The sequence below is a fragment of the Anser anser genome (assembly GCF_964211835.1).
Source record: "Anser anser genome assembly, chromosome: 1".
In the NCBI taxonomy this organism is placed as follows: Eukaryota; Metazoa; Chordata; class Aves; order Anseriformes; family Anatidae; genus Anser; species Anser anser.
Genome location: NC_139720.1, coordinates 2,028,322 through 2,046,580, shown reverse-complemented (window position 1 = coordinate 2,046,580; position 18,259 = coordinate 2,028,322). Strand labels below are relative to the sequence as shown.

Here is an 18,259-nt window from a genome sequence, read left to right as displayed (position 1 = left end):
GTTCTAACTTTAGGATGGAAATAAGTTCTATGCAAAAACTACGTCAGACCTTTATTTCTCCAGGGAAAAAAAAAAAAAAAAAGGAAAAAAAAAAAAAGACTTGTTGTTTGGATGTCTTTCCTTTCAACTATTTACCTGTTCCCCAGAGTTCAAGGCAGATGAATGAGAATGAAGCAGGTAAGCTCAGTTGAGAGGACAGGCTAACTGTTCTGCTCAATTTTACACCAGAATAAGTCTATTTATCATAATGGATTTCATCCAGTTGTGTAAGGGAGCTGAATATCATCTCTAAGTTCTGCTACAAGATATTGAAACTCTCCTATTCAGAGCAAATAGCTAGATGCAGTTAATGGGACAATGAAGATTACTTATGAACGCCATCCTGTGGCAGTGGAAAAACTCATTCAGCTGAGTGGTTCACAGTGAGTGCTAGTGATAACTGCAAGAGATCAAATTTGAGCACATTTTTCACCTGCTTTTACTTTTTCAATCAACAGATTCAACAATGTGCTTGGATTTCAAATAACCTCTTACAACTTCAGCCTCATCTCTCTCTTTTTTTTCTTCTTAATGGTGTTTTCCCTCGAGGCATTCATTCTCCTTGCAGGCAGTGGGGGAGATGGAGCTATGAAGCAGATGTGTCTAATGCTCCTTTTATACGACAGCGACAAGAGAAAAAGAAAAATGAAAGCTTTAAACTTTGTTCCATTCCAAGGTTATGATGTCATTATGATGAATGATGGCTTGGCAGGCATGACTTGCTGTACAATTTTGCCACTGTCTCTGTATTTATAACTACCTCTGATGTTTAGAATTAGTGTTCTAGATGAGCCAAAGTAGAAGACCCTCTACCCACCCCCAGCCTGTTTCCCAGGCTTTAAAAAAGGCTTTCTTAGGTGTGGAGAAAGGTATGATTGTAAAATGGCTGGCGTAAATACGGAGCCTCCTATCTTTCAGTTTTCTGAAATGAAATACCACCTTTCAAGCCATGCAGATCTCAAAAACTGTCACAAGTGTCGTTCGTTTTCAAGTTTCTTTCATCCCGAGTTTTGTTAGTTCAATGTGAGAGAGAAGGCAGAGTTTCTCTTACCTTGGTGGCTCTCTGCCAGCACTCCTACCCCAGCAGTTTATTTTCCTCATTTTTTTATTTCATCTTTTTTATTTTTATTTTGAAAGTTTACATTTTGTCAAGTCAGGGAGAAGTGGTTTATGATGAAGGAGGCTATCATTTACCATGGGTTTAAGTTACTTACGTGCTGCAAGGCTCTCTTTCTTATTAGTTGCCTTGTTCAGTGCTGCTAATAACTTTTAGTTATTTACTACGCTAAGTTTTCGATATATTTTTACATGCAGAGGAAGCTTTATAGCGTCAGCTGAAGTGTCTGTGTAGTAAAACCTTCAAGGTGAAACACAGGTGCCTCTTGGACTGTATTTAATGAGAGGAATATAAATGTCTGTGGCCTTAAAGTAAAATTTTTGCACTTAAGGCACCCAAATAATGTGCTGTCGCTGCAGTAAACACATTCTGCTCCCATCATGCAGAACAGGAAAATAACAAATATGAAGAAATTATAGGTGTGAATTTTCCACAAGCAAAATAAGAAGCAGAGGCTGCTCCTTAGGGAAAGCCAGTAGATCAGATTCCCTGCAGCCTTATCCCCTGTGAGCGTGCCAGCCCTGCACTTCTGTGCAGTCGTAATGATACAAGGTATGATCAGAAAGGAATCTATACCTGTAATGCCCACAAAAAAAAATAGGGGACAGAACTGTCCAGAGGAAAACAAAGCACAACACAAGCTCAGTGAGCACTTCAACAGACCCTTACTTAGCATGAACAGCGAGGGGAAGTGCAGGAATTCACCATAATCATAATCTGAGCAGTTAGCTATATTCTCTTTCATTCCTGATACCATGACAAAATGCCTCTGTTACAGACATAATTTAGCTATTAAATTGATAACTATCAATGGCTATCAGCTGATAACAAAGTAGGATGTAATAACTTTGCTTTGAGATTTACATCTTTTTTTTAAGCACACTGTAGTTCTGCGTTTGTCTGACCTGAGAAATTACTTTGTGCTACAGCACGTGTTAATTAACAGACCCTTAAAACTTGGACTGTATTTTCCAGTCTGCTGAGATCATAATGTGTTCGTTTTAACCAACTGAAATTTGCAGAAGGTAATCCCTTCTCTGAGAGGGGAATGTTGGTTGATACAGAGTTGGTAAGGCAGGTTTTCAGCATTGCTGGAGCAAGGAGGCAAAGCCAGTGTATTTGAAATGTAGCAAAGGCAAATTTTTCTGTATTCAGTCCCTTCCCGGTGAAAAGAAGCTGAAGACAACAGCCTAACTAGAATTATCCCTGCTCTAATATACGGTAAGGTTGGGATGCATCAAAAGCGGTTCTCTGCAGGCACTCCATCCTGCTACGTCCTGGCACATTTTGTCTGTTATATGAAGAAATGGGGCTTCACTGGAGATGATCTTCATTGTTCAAAGCCAGCAAGATTTCAGACCAAAACTTGGTTTGCGTAGATCATATTTTGTACCTTTTTAGTTACAGTATTGCTCTGCTGTTTTCCCAGAATGTATAAATGCATACACTTCAGAGTCTTTGACAAAAGAGAGGAATATTACAGGCAATTAAGTTACCATCTATAATTCCAAGTTACTAAATAAAGTTGGTTGTATTTCCTTATCAGGAAGAAGCTTCTCTCCAAAGGCGTCATGCTGCAGCACGTCAGGCTCTGTCAGGGAAGGCACCTAGTGCATATGTCCAGCTGTTTCAAAGGTAATGTAGAGGAGTTTCAGCCAAGTCCTTTGCAACCAAGTGAAAAATGCTTGTTTTAGATTTCTTCTCCCCTGTTCTGAAGGATGAATGATTCGAATCTGCCAGGGACTGCAGGTCTCACAGACAACTGTCCTTTCTATCATGTTTAAATCTAGCCATACAAATATATCTCACACGGTCTGTCTTTTGACTTGGGAGCTCAGCAGTTCTGAAATGTACGCCGAAAACATATGAGGTAGAACCATCCACAAGCAAGTTGTCTAAAACTATGAAGTTATTATATGTTTTTTCTCTGAGAAAGCAGAAAAAGATCCTTCTTCTGGCAGCTCGCAGTCTCCAACATGTTTTTCAGTGCTACTAGTGATAAATGGACAGTCAGAGCCTTGCTCAGCACAAGGTTGTTTGCAGTACACTTCTGTGGATACCTCTGTTTAAAGCAAAATTTCTGAAAGCAGACTTTACTTTCTGACTTTTTTTTTTATTTTGTTATTTGTTTGTTTCTAGAAAATGTATTCTATCTTTACTGGCTCTCTTCTTTCTTCTTCCTCATAGTCACAGCCCTGCAAAATGGTGTTAAGTCTGTAAATCCTGGTGTACCTTCTTTGGTTGGTCTTTTGTGGGATCCTTGACTTCACCTGGTAAATACTGGTGTAAATCTTCCTAATTTTAATTTTTCTGTGCTTACTTTTCCTACCCATCTTGAAAAGGCTCACAGTGTTGACGTTTAAAGTAGACCATGAACCGCTAAGTCAGCACTCATCAAAATGAATAGAACAGTTCACACCTTTCATCTTGTTTCAGGCCTCTGCAAATGCAGTCACCAGTTATACATACCAGCTTTCCAATGACAAAGACTGGATACTGATCCGTTAAAAATAAATAAATAAGGAAATTTAAAAATCAGTGAATTAAACTGTCATTAGAAAAAACAACGGCAGAAGCTTACAGCCAGAAATGCATAACTATGGTACATTTTCCAAATCTTTACTTAGAGAAAAGTTTAACTAGTTTAAGGAAGACTTTTCTCTCCACTCATTCATTTTAAACTATGTTGTACAGAGAAGAAAAATGGAAATCAGTGTTTTCTTTTGCTGTATGTTTTGTTTTTGATTTAGTGTGGTAATGTGAACTGTTCATCTGAGTCTGCGTTAGTCTGTTGCTCTTTGCACCCTTTATTCCACAATGCTCATTCTATGGAAGCTGATTTTGGAGTTATGCATGAAGCTGCTTCAGCAGAGCTGTCAGGCAGGTGAGAGAAAATCCTGTCACCCCCAATCAGCATTTGCAGTAACCGGGCCTCGAGGGATGTGTGCGCTCGGCGGAATTGGAGGCAAGAGTAGACAACGCACCATTCCATGCAAGAGGTTAAGGCAAGAAATGCCATAAATAAGAAAGTTTTCAAATGGTTGAAATTCTGCGAGAGAATCTGATTCCTGGAATGCAGCAATTAGGGGAGAACCTGGTAGGTCGTGCTGTCCAGTTCAGTGCTAGCGTGTCCTTGTTCTGCTGAGCATTTTTATTTGTCCTGGATCAAATGAACTTTTAAATGCCCTTAAGAAGGGCTTTCACCTTGCAACAGCTCACCTGGGTTTGATGGCTCTTTCTTTTAATATGTAACTATGGACGTGGGTCAAGCATTAGTTTACAGTAACTTCAGAAGTTACTGGGTATGTCATCTCAGCTGTGGTAGTAATCTTTGTGCGCGCTCTTAGCCCCTAGGAAATGTAATATGATGTGTCTTGCTTTAGCTTTTATCAAGGGCTGAGCAAGGAGCTTGGACACATTGTGCAGCTCAGATACAACATGGTAATTGATTGTCTTATTTATAGTAATATTAGCAGTACAACCCAAATAATGTTGGGGTAGTTAGATTGTTATCTTGTTTTATACCTTTCTTTGATTCTCTTATACTCTATGTATTGTAATGTCTCTCTCTGCAAGCCTGTCCTTACGAAGTTCAGTAGCATTACTAGAAATTCTCTCGAATTTGTTAATTAATTCTCAAAATTGACCAGAGTATTTCAAGTCTCCCTACAACAAGTGCTGGCAAACAAGACTCTATAGCCAGTGTTTTGAGGTACAACACTTCATTGTCTCTGCATATGTTGCTAAAAATTGGCACCGATCCTTTCATGCAGTCAAATTGCATTAGAAATTCAGGTTAGACATCTCATCTCACTATTATGTCTACATCTGTCTTAGCTTCAGTGCTTTCCAGATTTCTCTCTCCTATGGAAAAATACTTTTTTCAACCTGTATTTTATTTAGAAGTTCTAATTTCTCTTTTTACGTGGCTCCATAAATAGAACAGAGGTCATACGTGTTTGAAATCTAGTTTTAAAAGCTCTCGGTGTCTGTTTTTGCTTGAATCTTAACCAGCTTTGTTCCGAATATTTTATATTTAGAACATGATACAACTTTTCTTCATTTTCATTGTCAGCAGCAGTGCATAAAAGTACTTTGCCCACTTAGTTGTTTATTTAAAAATGAGATTTCTTTCACTGGTAGTAAGTACATCCAGCCTTACAGAGGCTTTTAGCTAATGAATCTTGATGTAGCGAGCTTATGGCCATAGCACTCTTCCATAAAGGCACTTATCAAGTTTTGCCAAGCAAAAAGGTTTTCTTTTTTATTTTTTCTTCCTCAGCCAGATCAGTTCCCTGATCTGTTTCACTCCCTTTCTGAAGGGCTGCCTGTGCTGGCATCAGGCTGAGAGCAGACTGGGAGTGTGAGCGAGTGGCAGTGGACCCAAAGTGGTAGAGGACAGAGGCAGCTCAGCTTGCTTTTGAGCAGCGCTGCTGCAGAGAATGGAAACCCTACGTCAGTTAGGAATGAATCTAAATTCTATGAAATAATATGAAACCGATGCCAAAAATGATATATGCAGAAAGTTTTGAAAGTACTAGATGTTCCGAATTGCTTGTGTATCGGTAAAATATTCTTTAATGCCTCATGTCATCGTTGCACATTTTAATCCAAACTGAAATATATTGCTCAATTATCCTGAGTATGCATTAGAAAATTTTAAAAGTGGTGTCACACAAGAATCTAACCTGTTTTATTTATTGCAGCCCCACAGGGTTGTCTACATAAATTTAGATTCTTAAATCCAAACTACTGAAAACCTGTCCTCTTTTATTTTTTGCCTGTGGCTGTGTGCAGGTGTAATTAAAGCCATTTTGATGTCTCGTTGTCTAATACAATGAGGGCAATGTTTGGTGTTTGAGCTGAATAATTTCACCAGTTGTCTCTGTGTCTGAGGGTAATAAATAAGAGGATGGGTTGAAGTCTCACTCAGATCAGGCCTTTAGCTAACGATTAACTTGCTGATTTTCTCGGAATGTTGCTGAAAGAACTGGAGTAAGCAAGAGCAGACATCACCACGGGGAGAATTTATAACGTGCAATCTCACTTCCCTAAGTCGGAGAAAATTTATATTGCTTTACAGTTTCACCAGAGCTCCCTGCCAGAACTGGGAAGAGAGAAGGTGCATGGTCCACCTGTGGCTGCGAGGCTCTTCAGGCTGGATTTACTTGCTCTGAGCATGAGATTTGCGTGCATGTAGTTGCATACAAGTCTTGCAGATCCTCTTGTCTGGCCAGCCTCCGACTTCAATGTAATTTCACTTCTCAGTTTTATTTTTATGCCTCTATTAGTGACAAAACTAGGACATTGTCCTGAACTACATGGGTGTGCCTTTTCACAGGGTGCTGTTTAAGTTATCCAACCTCTTTTCCTTTTTAATTTGAGCTGAGGCACACTAGTGCAATCGGAATATAAATCCGATTAACTCTGATGCCAGTACGAAACTCAAAGGGAAATGTAAAGAAGACATTTGGCACACAGGTAGAAGGTGGAAGAACATCCCTCTCACCTTTACAGATGCCTGTTTTTTATTAACTGTCTGGCAAGTTGTTTTATTTTTCAGCTGAGATATAGCTTCTGAGAGGGGGTCACGGGTCGTGAATACCAACCTTTTCTCCAGGGAGCAGGGTATGTTTTCCCGTAGCAACCTAGCCCTGAGAGGGGTGGCACTGAATCCTGCCTTCAGATCTCTGCCTTCACTCTTCTACCCTGTGTTGTCAGGCTGTGTATTTCTGAGCAGAATTACTCAGAATTCTGTATATTGACCAGAATTCTTTGTTAAGAGATTTTTACTTTTATTATTATTAAGTTGTTTTTTTTTTTATTTCCATGATGCTGATTTACATGAACTGATTTCTGAGAGCACTCAGTAGCTCTGGGGCTGTTACTGGAATCAGACCCTTTCAGATTTTGATCTGAGCCTACAGTGAACAAACACCGTTGCCAGCCAGCCAGCAGTCACTTGACAGTGAAACAGTAACAGCTTGAGGCCTTACATATGGGAAGCTTTATTTATAGGTATTAATAAGAAGAAGCTTTAAAAAAGAGAATTTGAAGATGAGCAGTTGATAAACCTTGCTTGCAGAGCCAGTGTATTGGGCTTGGGAATGATGTCTGAGTAATAAGCCTTAAGAAAAGATACTATCCCTCCTTACAAACCTAGCTTCTCCCATGGAGCAAGCATTCACCAGTTGCTACCACAATTAAAAATGTTCTTGACAAGCTTCTTGGGGAAACTAGAAAATGAGTGCATGCACCCTTAAAAATTATCAGATTCCTTCAGAGGTCGTTGTGGCGTGTCAGTGGGATGGCTCAGGTACAGGGGGTAGATGTATGGAAACTCCCAAGAGCTGTAATTTTAAGTTATGGACCTCTCACGTCTGGCACTCTTCAGTTCTGCTTGCGTTTGGTTTTAGCTCTGCGAATTAAGTCTGTAAATAACGTGGTGCCAGTACTGCAATCACCAGGAATGGGTTTTTTAGGTGTTACAAGTGCCTGTGAAGATGAAACTTCTCTCCTTCTGAGTTAGTCATGAGGGGTGGGGTTAATCTCACCTGATTGGGAGTGTCTTTAACAAAAAGGTCTCTGAACAAGCTGTCCTGCTCTGCTCTGTCTTGGTGGAGAGTGATTCATCCAACCTGCTTAGAGCTCTGCTTACACTTGAGCTTATTCATACCGTAGCTGTGACTGTTCCTCTCCACTGGCTCTAAACAGAGCCAGGACTACTAGCCCCAGCTGCTTACTACCACTTCTCTTCCACTGGAGATAACTCTCCTATTCATCCAAACACATCTTGTGAGCCAAGCGCTAGCTATGCCGTCACAGTATATAAAAGCCTGTAACAAGCCCTTTATTTTCTTTTTGTATCATTTCAGGGACCTAGCAGTCACTCCTGCACCAGGCAGCTCCCGTCAAAAACTGCTGGAGCCGACAACACGTCCTTCTCTGGTCTCAGATGGAAGGAGTGTCACCCAAGATCACAGCTTCCCCTCGAATAACCCAGAGAGCCGGTGAGTTCAGTTTCTGAGACTGCAGATTATCGCTGGGCGGAACAAAGGTTAATGCCGCAATGTGCAAGATCTAAAACCATTTTCCAAGCTAATGCAGTTGTCTCATCTGTTCCATCAACAGCCTTATTAAGCGTGTGTCACTACATCATAAAGCAAAGTCACATCTTTCGTAGGAATGGTTTCATTTAGACACCATAATTAAAAAAAAAAAAAAAGAGAATTTCAAGATCTTTCTATTAGCAGGATATTTGAAGGGAAAAAGATACTGAAAGAAACTTGGTCCAGCTAGAGAAAAACAGAACTGCAATGATAACTGTTTTTTAGACAAATTATTAGATATTGCCATCAGAATTATTTCTCATTCTGTCTTTAGAGGTTTGCTATAGTTACATTGAATACTGTTTTGGAGAGTCTGGGTTCCATCATGATCTTCAAATTCATTTCATCCATGATAACAAGAGACCCTGTCAGGATCCTGAGCTTTGTAGTACCTTTACCTTCCCTTTCTATCTCAGTCGTTGTTGCTACGCTTCATATCTTGTCCAGCATCTCCACTTGTGAGTGGTGAGCATCCTCATTTATATGTATTGCAGCTAAACAGGCTCCAGGGTGTGGCAGGGAGGCAACTCCTGTCTCATTTAAAGCTTGTAGAGAGGCAAGGATAGAAGACGACTTGGAAAGGCTACATCTTCATTGTCTTGGAGGCATTCAGCTATGCAGGGAGCTTTATTTTCCTGACTTGTTTTACAGGTCCACGTTGCCATCCTGCCAGGATGGCTGTGACGCACTCTACTTGTCCTGTTCCGTAAAAATGTCTGAGCTCTGGCTGCCAACAAGCCTGCCTGCTATTGTGGCAAGTGACATTGCAGCCTCTCTGTGCAGAATCCTAGATAAGCTTTTTTTCCCCTCTTCTGGCCATCTGTTGTAATCTCCTGCCCAGATGGGATGCGCAGAAGCTGCCGGATGCCACACAGCAAGACTTAGTGAGGTGTGACACGCCAGATCCCCCATCCTCACTTGGAAATAGGTGTGTGCTTGTGGCTGTACTATGAGCCACCGTAAATTGAGCTCTCCTCCCTCTCCTGAACCTACGATAAAACTCATCTAAAAACCGCAGCTGAGAAGGAGCTGATGGCTATGCCATATGGCTGTTGGTAAATTTGAATTTGATCATGGTTTCAATCCTGTATCTGATGGTTTGTTGTCATTCCATACCAACCAAGGTACCTCTCCTACTGTATGTATGGAAACATCCATACTGTGCATTTTTCAACTGTTTGTTTTTAATTGAACAAATCGCTGTGTTAAATAACCTTCCTAACACACATTAAACAACTTTTCACATAAGCCAAGCCAATGAGAAATGCTGACATCTTTCTAAGTTTTCAGCCCATTCTCTTCATTCCTGATCTGCTAAAGCAGAATTCTTAGATAAACTTGCTGTTGAAAAAAAAAAAAAAATCTGTGTTCCTTTTATATCCTAGAGAGACTGCCAGTTCCTTCCCTGTGATGTACTACCTGCCACTGTAATTACAAGTTGTTAATTAGCATGCTGTAAAAAGGTTGAAACCGTAGGCCTCTGCAGATCCATTTGTCCTGAGTATTTGTGCCACCGTGGAGTGTGCTGAAGGGGAACAGAGTGAGCATACGAGAGAAACTGAGTGCGTAATAGGTTGCAGAGGGATTATGCATCATCTGTCCTTACCAGTAAGAGGCAGGACCTGTAACTCAAATGAGTGTGAAGCTATGATGAGTTGTAAAGGTCTTACCCTTCACATATGGGAATAAATATGTCTTTCCACTCCACCACATTTTGGTGTTTTGACTTTAGCAGTGTTTTCATTTAGCACTGTTAATAACACAGTGGAAAAACAACTGTGAGGAGAGCAAATGCAAACTGCTAATCTGATTCATCCTCTGTGCATGCATCGTGGCCTACGGCAAAATTGTATAGAGTCATGTTGTCAAATCCTTTTGCAAGGGAAATAAGAAAATTTCTTCCAAACTTTCCTTATAGGCATGATTGATGGAAATGCTGTTGTGTAGATGCATTTGAAATTCTGGTGGAAAAAAAAAAATACACATTTCTGAAGTATTGGAGCAAAGCCTGTAGTGATTTTACTTGCCTGCATTTTGAGGTGCTTTAATCTTTTCTTTTGCTTTCTCCCCAATTTTATGCTTTCAACATTTGGAATGGAAGAAAGAGTAAAATAAAAAAAGCCATCAAGGGGTAAGAGCACTAACGTTTTGACCTCCAGGCACAGGCAATGGAGCAAATATTGTTTTCCAGGTTTGGGTCTGCAGATTACACTGATGTCTCACTGGGCAACAACGTGTCCAGGTCCCAAATTCTTTACATTATTTCTCAAATCTGGCAGTTTGAGTTGTGGTGGAAATGCCATTGTTATCCATCAGGTCATTGACACCTGTTGGATTCAACTTCTGAAGTTGTTCTTTTACTTCTGATCTACAAGTAAAATAGACGATCCTGATTGCATTTACTCCACGAGTGAAAATTAAAGGTTTGGTTTGGACATCTGCTGACTGACCTGCAGTTTCCAGCGAGATGGTTTCTAATTACATCCACGGCTTCTTTTCATCGCTAAGACCATAGCTGTGGTCTTCTCCTTGGAAGTAAACTGCTCGCCTAGTCCCTCCCTGTTTCACAAAAGAAAACACTGTGCTGGTTTCTAAGTTCTCTTTGAAGTTCTCTGCCGGGCCTGAACTCTCCTGCACGTGAAGGTGTGGATTTTTATTTTTTTGCCCAAAGTTCCCTTTGTTGTCACGCATAGGCTTAAACAATTTATCATTGCTTGTGCTGAGTAGCCGTCCTTTAGGGCAGTTTATCTTGCAACTGTACTTTAAAGGGCTGCTAGTCACCACAGGCAGTGATAAATTCTTTACATCCTTGTCTGCTGTTTTTCATTACTCACTTTTACCAGTAGAGGTATTTGTAAGGCTGTAGTATAAGCCAGACATTGAAATGATCTGGTTACAGCATAGCAAGAAGGGAAGAGAGGAGGAACAAAGCTGAAGTTGGGAACTAGTGAGTCAGAGAGGGGAAACTTCTTAATGGGTTCCTATACCCTTGTTATTTACACGTCTGAGGGTGGAGGCAGAACCTCACCTACTGCTGAGCAGCGCCTTTAGCAAGGAACTATTGCAAAACACAGTCAAATGAAAAATATCTGTCAACTGATATGTTATGCCATCGTGTGCAATGGTGTATGTTAGGGTTTGGCTGGCAAGTGCAAGATCTAAACAGAATCCGAAGCAGTCCAGGGCTTTACTCCTCGACTATTTTGTATTTAGCGCACGTAGACTCCATTTATCTTATTACTCCATGGGGTATTATTCTCTTATTTTTATTTCATTTTTATTTTATGCATTTATTCTCCATATAACTGGTAGGAAAATAAAAGTAGAGGGAAAACTTTAAAGTCAGGACACATGCCTGCTCCACTCATAATAGTTCTCTTTTTTTGTGCTGGGGCTGTCAGGGAAGGACTAGAGATAGGTTACCCAAACTCATTTACAGATCATCTGGTGAAGGGAAGAAGGAGAGGTACGTGCTCAGCTCCTGTACCGCACCCCTCACAAGTACCTTGGACATCTAGATGGCAGGGACTGCATAAGCTCTAGTTTCCCCACTTATTTTTGTTGGTTTTCTCATTCTGAGTAGCTTTCCTTAATCGTTTCCTCTGATGTTTGTACTAGAGAAGCCTTTTGCTGAACTCTGCGCAACTAAACACTGAGATGAGTATTGCAGTAAAGCCTCATGTCGAGGTTTATTAAAACTCACAACTTGGCCAAGACCAAAATATAACAGTGAGGCATTTAGTAGAACACCAAGTCTTCCCCTGTGTCAGATATATTACAGCTGCTGCCACAGCTACCACACCATAAACTATAAAAAGTTAAAACTATTGAGTGTCCTAGGAAAAATGAGCAGGTCTGGTGCCACAGGTAAATGTGGGTTAAGCTTGCAGGACTGCGCTTGTCATTGTAACTTACACCACTTCTCTGTGGGGAAGAAGGTACTGCATCAACCATGCTTTTTCCCCACAGGGAAATCATATAACCAACACAGGATAAGGTTATTTGTAATTTGGCTTTTATTTTGTGAAGTGCTCCCTTACCAGCTCGCAAGGTATTGACAGAGCTTTCTGCTGCAGCGCTGAGTTGTGGGGCTCTTGTCCTTAGGCGATCCAAATGATTTTCAGGGGAACTTGGGTACCTACCTCACCATTGAGTGGTGTGTAAATTATTTTCCACGGTTTGCCTTGTCTTCTGCCCTTTTACAAAGGGACAGCTAGGGAGAAAACAGTGAAGATTTTTCTTTAACACCTAGTATGCTGGGGTTCGATGTAGTGCATTCACGTCGTTGTGCCTGGAGATCAGCAGGGGTTAATTCTAACCACGTAATTATGGTCTATTTTTAGCCTTTATGAGTAGGTGATTGCACAACTATATGTTCTCTGTAGCAAAAGCTGAAGTAGTTGGCCTTTGAGAAACTGCCGTAGACATTGTTGAATTGTCCATGGTGCTGTTTATACTGAGCCTGGTTTCACTACTCCTAGTAATTCCTTATCCCTGCCACGATTATGTCTGATGCACATTGCAGGCAGCTAAAATGCGATTACAGCTAGGGTTAAGCGCTTGGCAGGAGCATTCAGCAGTAGATGAGCATCCTTGGATGCAGTAGACCTCGGAGGAAGATGCGAGCGCTCGGTTCATTACAGAATATAATATTCCTTTACCTTGAAGGCAATAGCAAAAACCTCATAGACTTTCACAGTGCTTCTAGTGAGAAGATAATTACCTGTTTCTTATGGGAGTACCACACTGTTTTATCTCATTATTCATTATCCCTTCTTCTTACAGTGTGGTTTTATTAAAATACCACTGAAATTCTCGTTTTATTCCCCAGAACACTGTAATCACGGTATTCTCACAAGGTAAAATGCTTCTTACAAGAATTAGAGGATGAAATTCTTTTGGCCTGCACCACTGATAAGGTCAGGGTGGATAAAGTTTGAGCTTCTCCTGTATTCATAAACCTATGAATCGGTTTCTCCCATATAGACCAGAACAGTCCTTTCCATATGAAGACAGACGTTATGAAATGTCATGTTCACGGATTATTTGTTTTAATATGAAGGGTCTCAGACCACTCAGGCTTTGGCTTTGGTTAGGTTTTCTGCAAGACACCAAATAGGTCAGAGGTGCCCTGGTTACCACTCGTTGGTAAATGGCTGCTTGTGGTCCTTGCTGTCACAGAAATGCTTCTTTTCAAGGCAATTCCTATTTTCTTTTACTCACTAAGACACGGGTTTAGAAATAAGAAGCTCTGAGTTCTGATCCCAGATTTGCTATTCGAAAGCCGTCAGGATGTGGGTGTGAGAACAGAGAGGTAACTCTGCCCAAGCAGGGAATTGGAGTGGGTGACCTCCAGGGGTCCCTTCCAACCCCAGGCATTCTGTGAAGCTGACTCACTGTCTCTTCACCTGTCTGTGCAATTAATTAAATCAATAAATGAGCATTGAGAGAGGTAGTAGTTGTGTTTGCTAGCGCTGGAAGTTTTGAGAGAATCGTAATGTGCGAAAAAGCCTCGTGTAGCTGATAAGTACTGGCATTTATTTCTGACTTTTGATTGAGTTATGTGATTGCAACATCGATAACGCTATCAGACTTGGTGCGCGTGCTTTTTTTCTTGCTGTCTCAAAGCATGAATCATTTCCCCCTCTCAGCTGCAGAGGATCTGGTCCTGCCAGTAGGCTGTTTCTAAACTCCGCCGGTGCACCTGCAGCTGAAGGCCTCCCTGTTCGCACCCCCGTTCTCCACGCTCATCCCACGGAAGATGCCCAAGCTGAGCACCAAGATCCACGGGGAGCTGAAAACGGAGCGGACAGAACGCAAGGTTTGGAGCGTATTCCGAAGTAACAGTTTTGCTCAGGCTGTGCATCACGCTTACCGTAATGCTAGCGGCTTCGCTTGGGTGCCAGGACAGCTTCTTCATGCCTCTGGTAATGATGCTCTTACAAGAAGCAATGTTGGGATGTGGCAGGATCAGTGTGGCGTGAAGGAAACACGCTCAGTACAGCAGCTCTCTCTCAATGAACTTGAGGAGAAATTCAAAATAATGGCTGCCTAGGCATGAAGTTACTCACGTGAGCTAGAGCAGTCGCTAGACTACTGAAGATAGTAGTCCTTTTTCCCCCACAAAACACGGGGTTTTCAGCCGGGGGATGCGCTTTGTGGTGAATTCATTTAAATAAACACCCTCTTAAGTCTCTTCACTTTATAATTTCTGCAGAGAATGAACTCCACAGTGACAGTCTTCAGAGGAAGCACAGCAAACCCAAGGCTGGTTCTTCATACGTGCCTCAGCTCAGCAACTGGCCAGGTTCCCACTCCAGACCTGTCCTACCTCCGATCCTGCCTCGGCGGAAGAGCACCAACCCTTGACGGCCACTGCTAGCCAAGACTTTGTCTCGGTCACGCCGAATCCTTCTGCCTAGTGGGAATACTGATTTTGATAGATTTTGCTTTGTTGAAAAGAAATTATATCAAAGATTATTTCTAAATCCCTTTCTGATTAAATCTCCAAAAAGTTATTTATTTATAACTTTATTAAAAAGTAATTTCTGCATTTCCCAACACTAAAAATGATTTCCCCAGGCATTCTCAGCTGGGAAATGGTGTCGAATTTTTTCCTCTCAGCCACAAGTCCATATCTTCTATTAATTTCATTCTTTCCTCCCCCTCCTATTTTATAGATTTAATTGATGTGTGGAAGCGTCAGGGCTTCTGATAATATCACTGATATTGTAGGACCAATGAATTATTTTGAAGAGAGATTTTGTGAAATGTTCAGTGTTGTTGGGAGTGAAAACTAGTTGCGAGTCTATTTTTAATAAAATGTGTTTTTTGAAGAGCTGAGACGATTTTTTCATTTGCATGTGTCTTTAAACAAACAACCTAGTAAGGAGTCACCAGAAAAAAAAAATATTGCAATTTCAGAGGACTGGCTGAAGGCTGTAAGCACCATGTGAAGATTTGTTTTTTTCTATATGTGGAACAGAGCTCTGACAAGTAAATAAAACTCTCGAGTTGATGTTTGTCCTGATTAATTTTCATTACCATCCATTTACAGAACAGATCGTGGGGCCCTTTGCCTGAGCAGCCTCCCCCGAGGAAGGCTGATTGCTATTTATGTTACAGCGTGGGTCCCGAGAGGTCTTTGCGTGCACAGAAGGCGACGTGACTCGTTCCCAGAGTGCGGAGCTGTGTCCGTGGGATGGCTCTGGTTTACCTCATTGTGCCTGTTCAGAACCTGGCCGAGGGTTTTCATTGTTTAAATAGGATGAGCTGAACAAAGCCACGCAGCTCCTGGTAAGTCAGGGTAATAGATTCGGATAGCCTGACCTTAAATTCCAGTGAAGCCTGTAAAACAGCTCAGTCTTTTATTAAGTGGTTTCCTTTCCACGCTGCAGCTGGCTGTATCCTCGAGCTGAAGAGCAACAGCTCTTCTGAGGCACCGGTTTTTATCATTTTTTTGGCAGAACAAAAAGCAGGGCTGCTCCGCGGCCTGGGTTCAGCAGGAGTTCAGGCAGCTGAAGCTGCAGTCTGAACCTTGGTGGCCCTGACCAAGGCATCTGAGCGAGGTGGGTGCCGGACTGAACGCTTCCCAAGCCCCGCAGCTTCTCCAGCAAATCCTGCAGGGCCCTGCATGGCCGCTTTGCCTTTGCAAACACCTTCAGCTTTGCCTCTGCGAACAACTTTCCGGCTGTCAGCCTGGCTGGCACGGCCGGCTGCACACTTGATTGACGTGGATGCTGATCGGCCGACGGTTTTTGCTGTTTTACAGGCGTGAGGAGCTGTGCTGGCGTCGTGGTTAATGAATATCTGCAAGGTGCCTGGTGTTTCGTGCGCAGGAGGGCCGGGGCGATCCCACCTCCCAGCTCAGCCTGGTGCCAGAACTGCTTACATGAGGAAGGCGATACAGGCAGTGTACGTGGATCAGGTTTTTTTTTTCCTGAACACTGATTCCAGAAACCATGCACATAAACCCTCTAGGAAAGAAGGCAGCGGGAGTTAGGTGACACCCCAATCGTGTCTGTGTCTCGCTTTTGATTCCATTTTTGCACAGTTTGCCAAGCCAAGACATCTTCCCCGTCCAGCCCCAGTCCACCCCCTCTGCCCCCGCAGTGGTTGTCCCCTTCTGCCTAAAGCAGGACAGGCTGGCCCTGAGCTGTGCTGCTCGTGGACGCAACTTTGAAGTCAGTAATCCTTCAAAAGCCTTGGACATCTTCAGTGAGCAAGCACAGCGATGCCGAGTGCTCATGTTTACAGGAAAGGTCTTAAAGACTGAGCTCTTTAGTGCAGGAATTACCTCTGTTTTGATTATGCAGGTGGAGCATAAATATGCTTCTCCCATTTCCCAGCTGGAAAAAAAAAAAAAAAAACCTGCCATGATGAAAAATGAGCACTTGATCAGGGTTTTGGTTAGCCTGCTGCACTTGTACCAGACAATAATGGCTGAAGAGACTCTCCCAGCTTGCAACCAGTTTGAAAGCCCTGAGCTTTCAAACCCCGTGTGTGGGGTCACTCGTCCCCAGCAGGGTTAAGGACATGGTGGGGTAGTAGGACACGGGACTTTTTAAGATACGGGGGGTAGTTTAGGTTAGAAATGTTGACCAAAGTCAAGGCAGCCATATATTCAGTTTCTCGCCTTTCCTCTCTGAGCTTTTACTGCCGTGTGCTCTCACTTGCTCCCATCCCACTCCCCAGCAGACCGAGCTGCCCACCCCATTTATGAGATTCCTGCAAAAAAGCACATTATATGGCCGTGTCCTTTGCCTGTGCGCCCCGGTGCATGGAACACCTGGCTGAGTTCGAAGGCAGAAGATTTCCAATCCGTAACATTTATGTTTCGTTCAGCAGATTGGGAAGCATCGCCGTTCATCGTTCTTAGTTCAGGGCGTTTATTTCTGGCTGAAAGCACAGAACGTGTAGCTCGGTGCCTTTATATTTATAGACTGGCAGATAAACGCGGGGCTGTTTTGGGGAACTCTGTTTTCATTGGCAGGAAGCGTGTTTGGATTACAGCAGAGTAGCACCTAAAGTTACTCATAGTCAAGCAAGTCTCCGAGTCTTGAATTTTACGGAGGGGAGCATAGCAAGCTGTTTAATTTCCCTTTTTTAAATTAAACATTCAACACTAGCCGTAGCTGTGGTTTCTTCCACATGAATTGAGATGGTTTTACCAGCCCGAGGAGGGACCACATGTGCTTGTCCCAGCCCCGTGGCACGGCAGGGAGCAATGCCAGCAGCTCATGCCGTCCCATGGGAGTCCTTCAGGACTGGGTCAGACCCCAGGGCTCCAACGTTTCTACTCCAGGTCTTAACCTTGCTTATGCCGAGGTGTTTGGGGAAGTCGAGGGCAGCTGGTTTATCCCAAGTCCTCCCCCAGGCCAGTAGCAACGTGGATGCTGTAGGACAAGGAGCTGCTGAATTAAGGACCGACGGGTTCGTTAGACGTAAGGGGACGGTGTTTTAACACAGCCCTCTGCCCGAAGGAGAGGATGTGAAGTTTGGCAGCTAAAGCTTAATTCGCAGCTCAGGGAAGGCTTCCAGGGCAGCTGCTCCTCCTCCCGCAGAGCTGCCGGGCTCGCTGGGTACCGGAGGCCGCGATGCTCCACAGGTGACCCCAGGGTACGCCGGCAGCCAGGGCGGGCTGCTCAGGCTAGGGGAGACGATTCAGATTCTCCAGCCCCGACTTCCCAAATTAATAAAATAAAAATGGGCGTAAAAAGCTTTGGTTTGGTTCTCTGACCTTCATCTCCTGCCTCCCTCCTCCACTATCGTCACCGATACGGGCTGGGCTGGTCGGGGCTTGACTTGCGAGTGAGACCACTGTGAATCCAGCAACTACATTATTTTATTTTATTTTATTTTATTTTATTTTATTTTATTTTATTTTATTATTTTATTTTATTTTATTTTATTTTATTTTATTTATTATTTTATTTTATTTTATTTTAATTTTATTTATTATTTTATTTTATTTATTATTTTATTTTATTTTCTA

General features: G+C 42.5%; 1 protein-coding gene across 4 annotated transcripts in view; it reads left to right on the top strand.

Annotated features, from left to right (window-relative positions):
- LRGUK (leucine rich repeats and guanylate kinase domain containing) overlaps positions 1 to 15,157 on the top strand; it is a 50,108-nt gene extending 34,951 nt beyond the window's left edge. For all 4 annotated transcript variants that reach the window (XR_014571231.1, XM_083794942.1, XM_083794940.1 and 1 more), the window contains 4 exons: positions 2,703 to 2,791; positions 8,032 to 8,166; positions 13,917 to 14,086; positions 14,483 to 15,157. Coding sequence is in view for 3 of the 4 variants with exons in the window: in XM_083794942.1 (XP_083651068.1) it covers positions 2,703 to 2,791; positions 8,032 to 8,166; positions 13,917 to 14,086; positions 14,483 to 14,634 (546 nt within the window). In the remaining variant the exon portion in view is untranslated. The remainder of the gene's footprint in view (positions 1 to 2,702; positions 2,792 to 8,031; positions 8,167 to 13,916; positions 14,087 to 14,482) is intronic.
- The last annotated feature ends 3,102 nt before the right edge of the window (positions 15,158 to 18,259 follow it).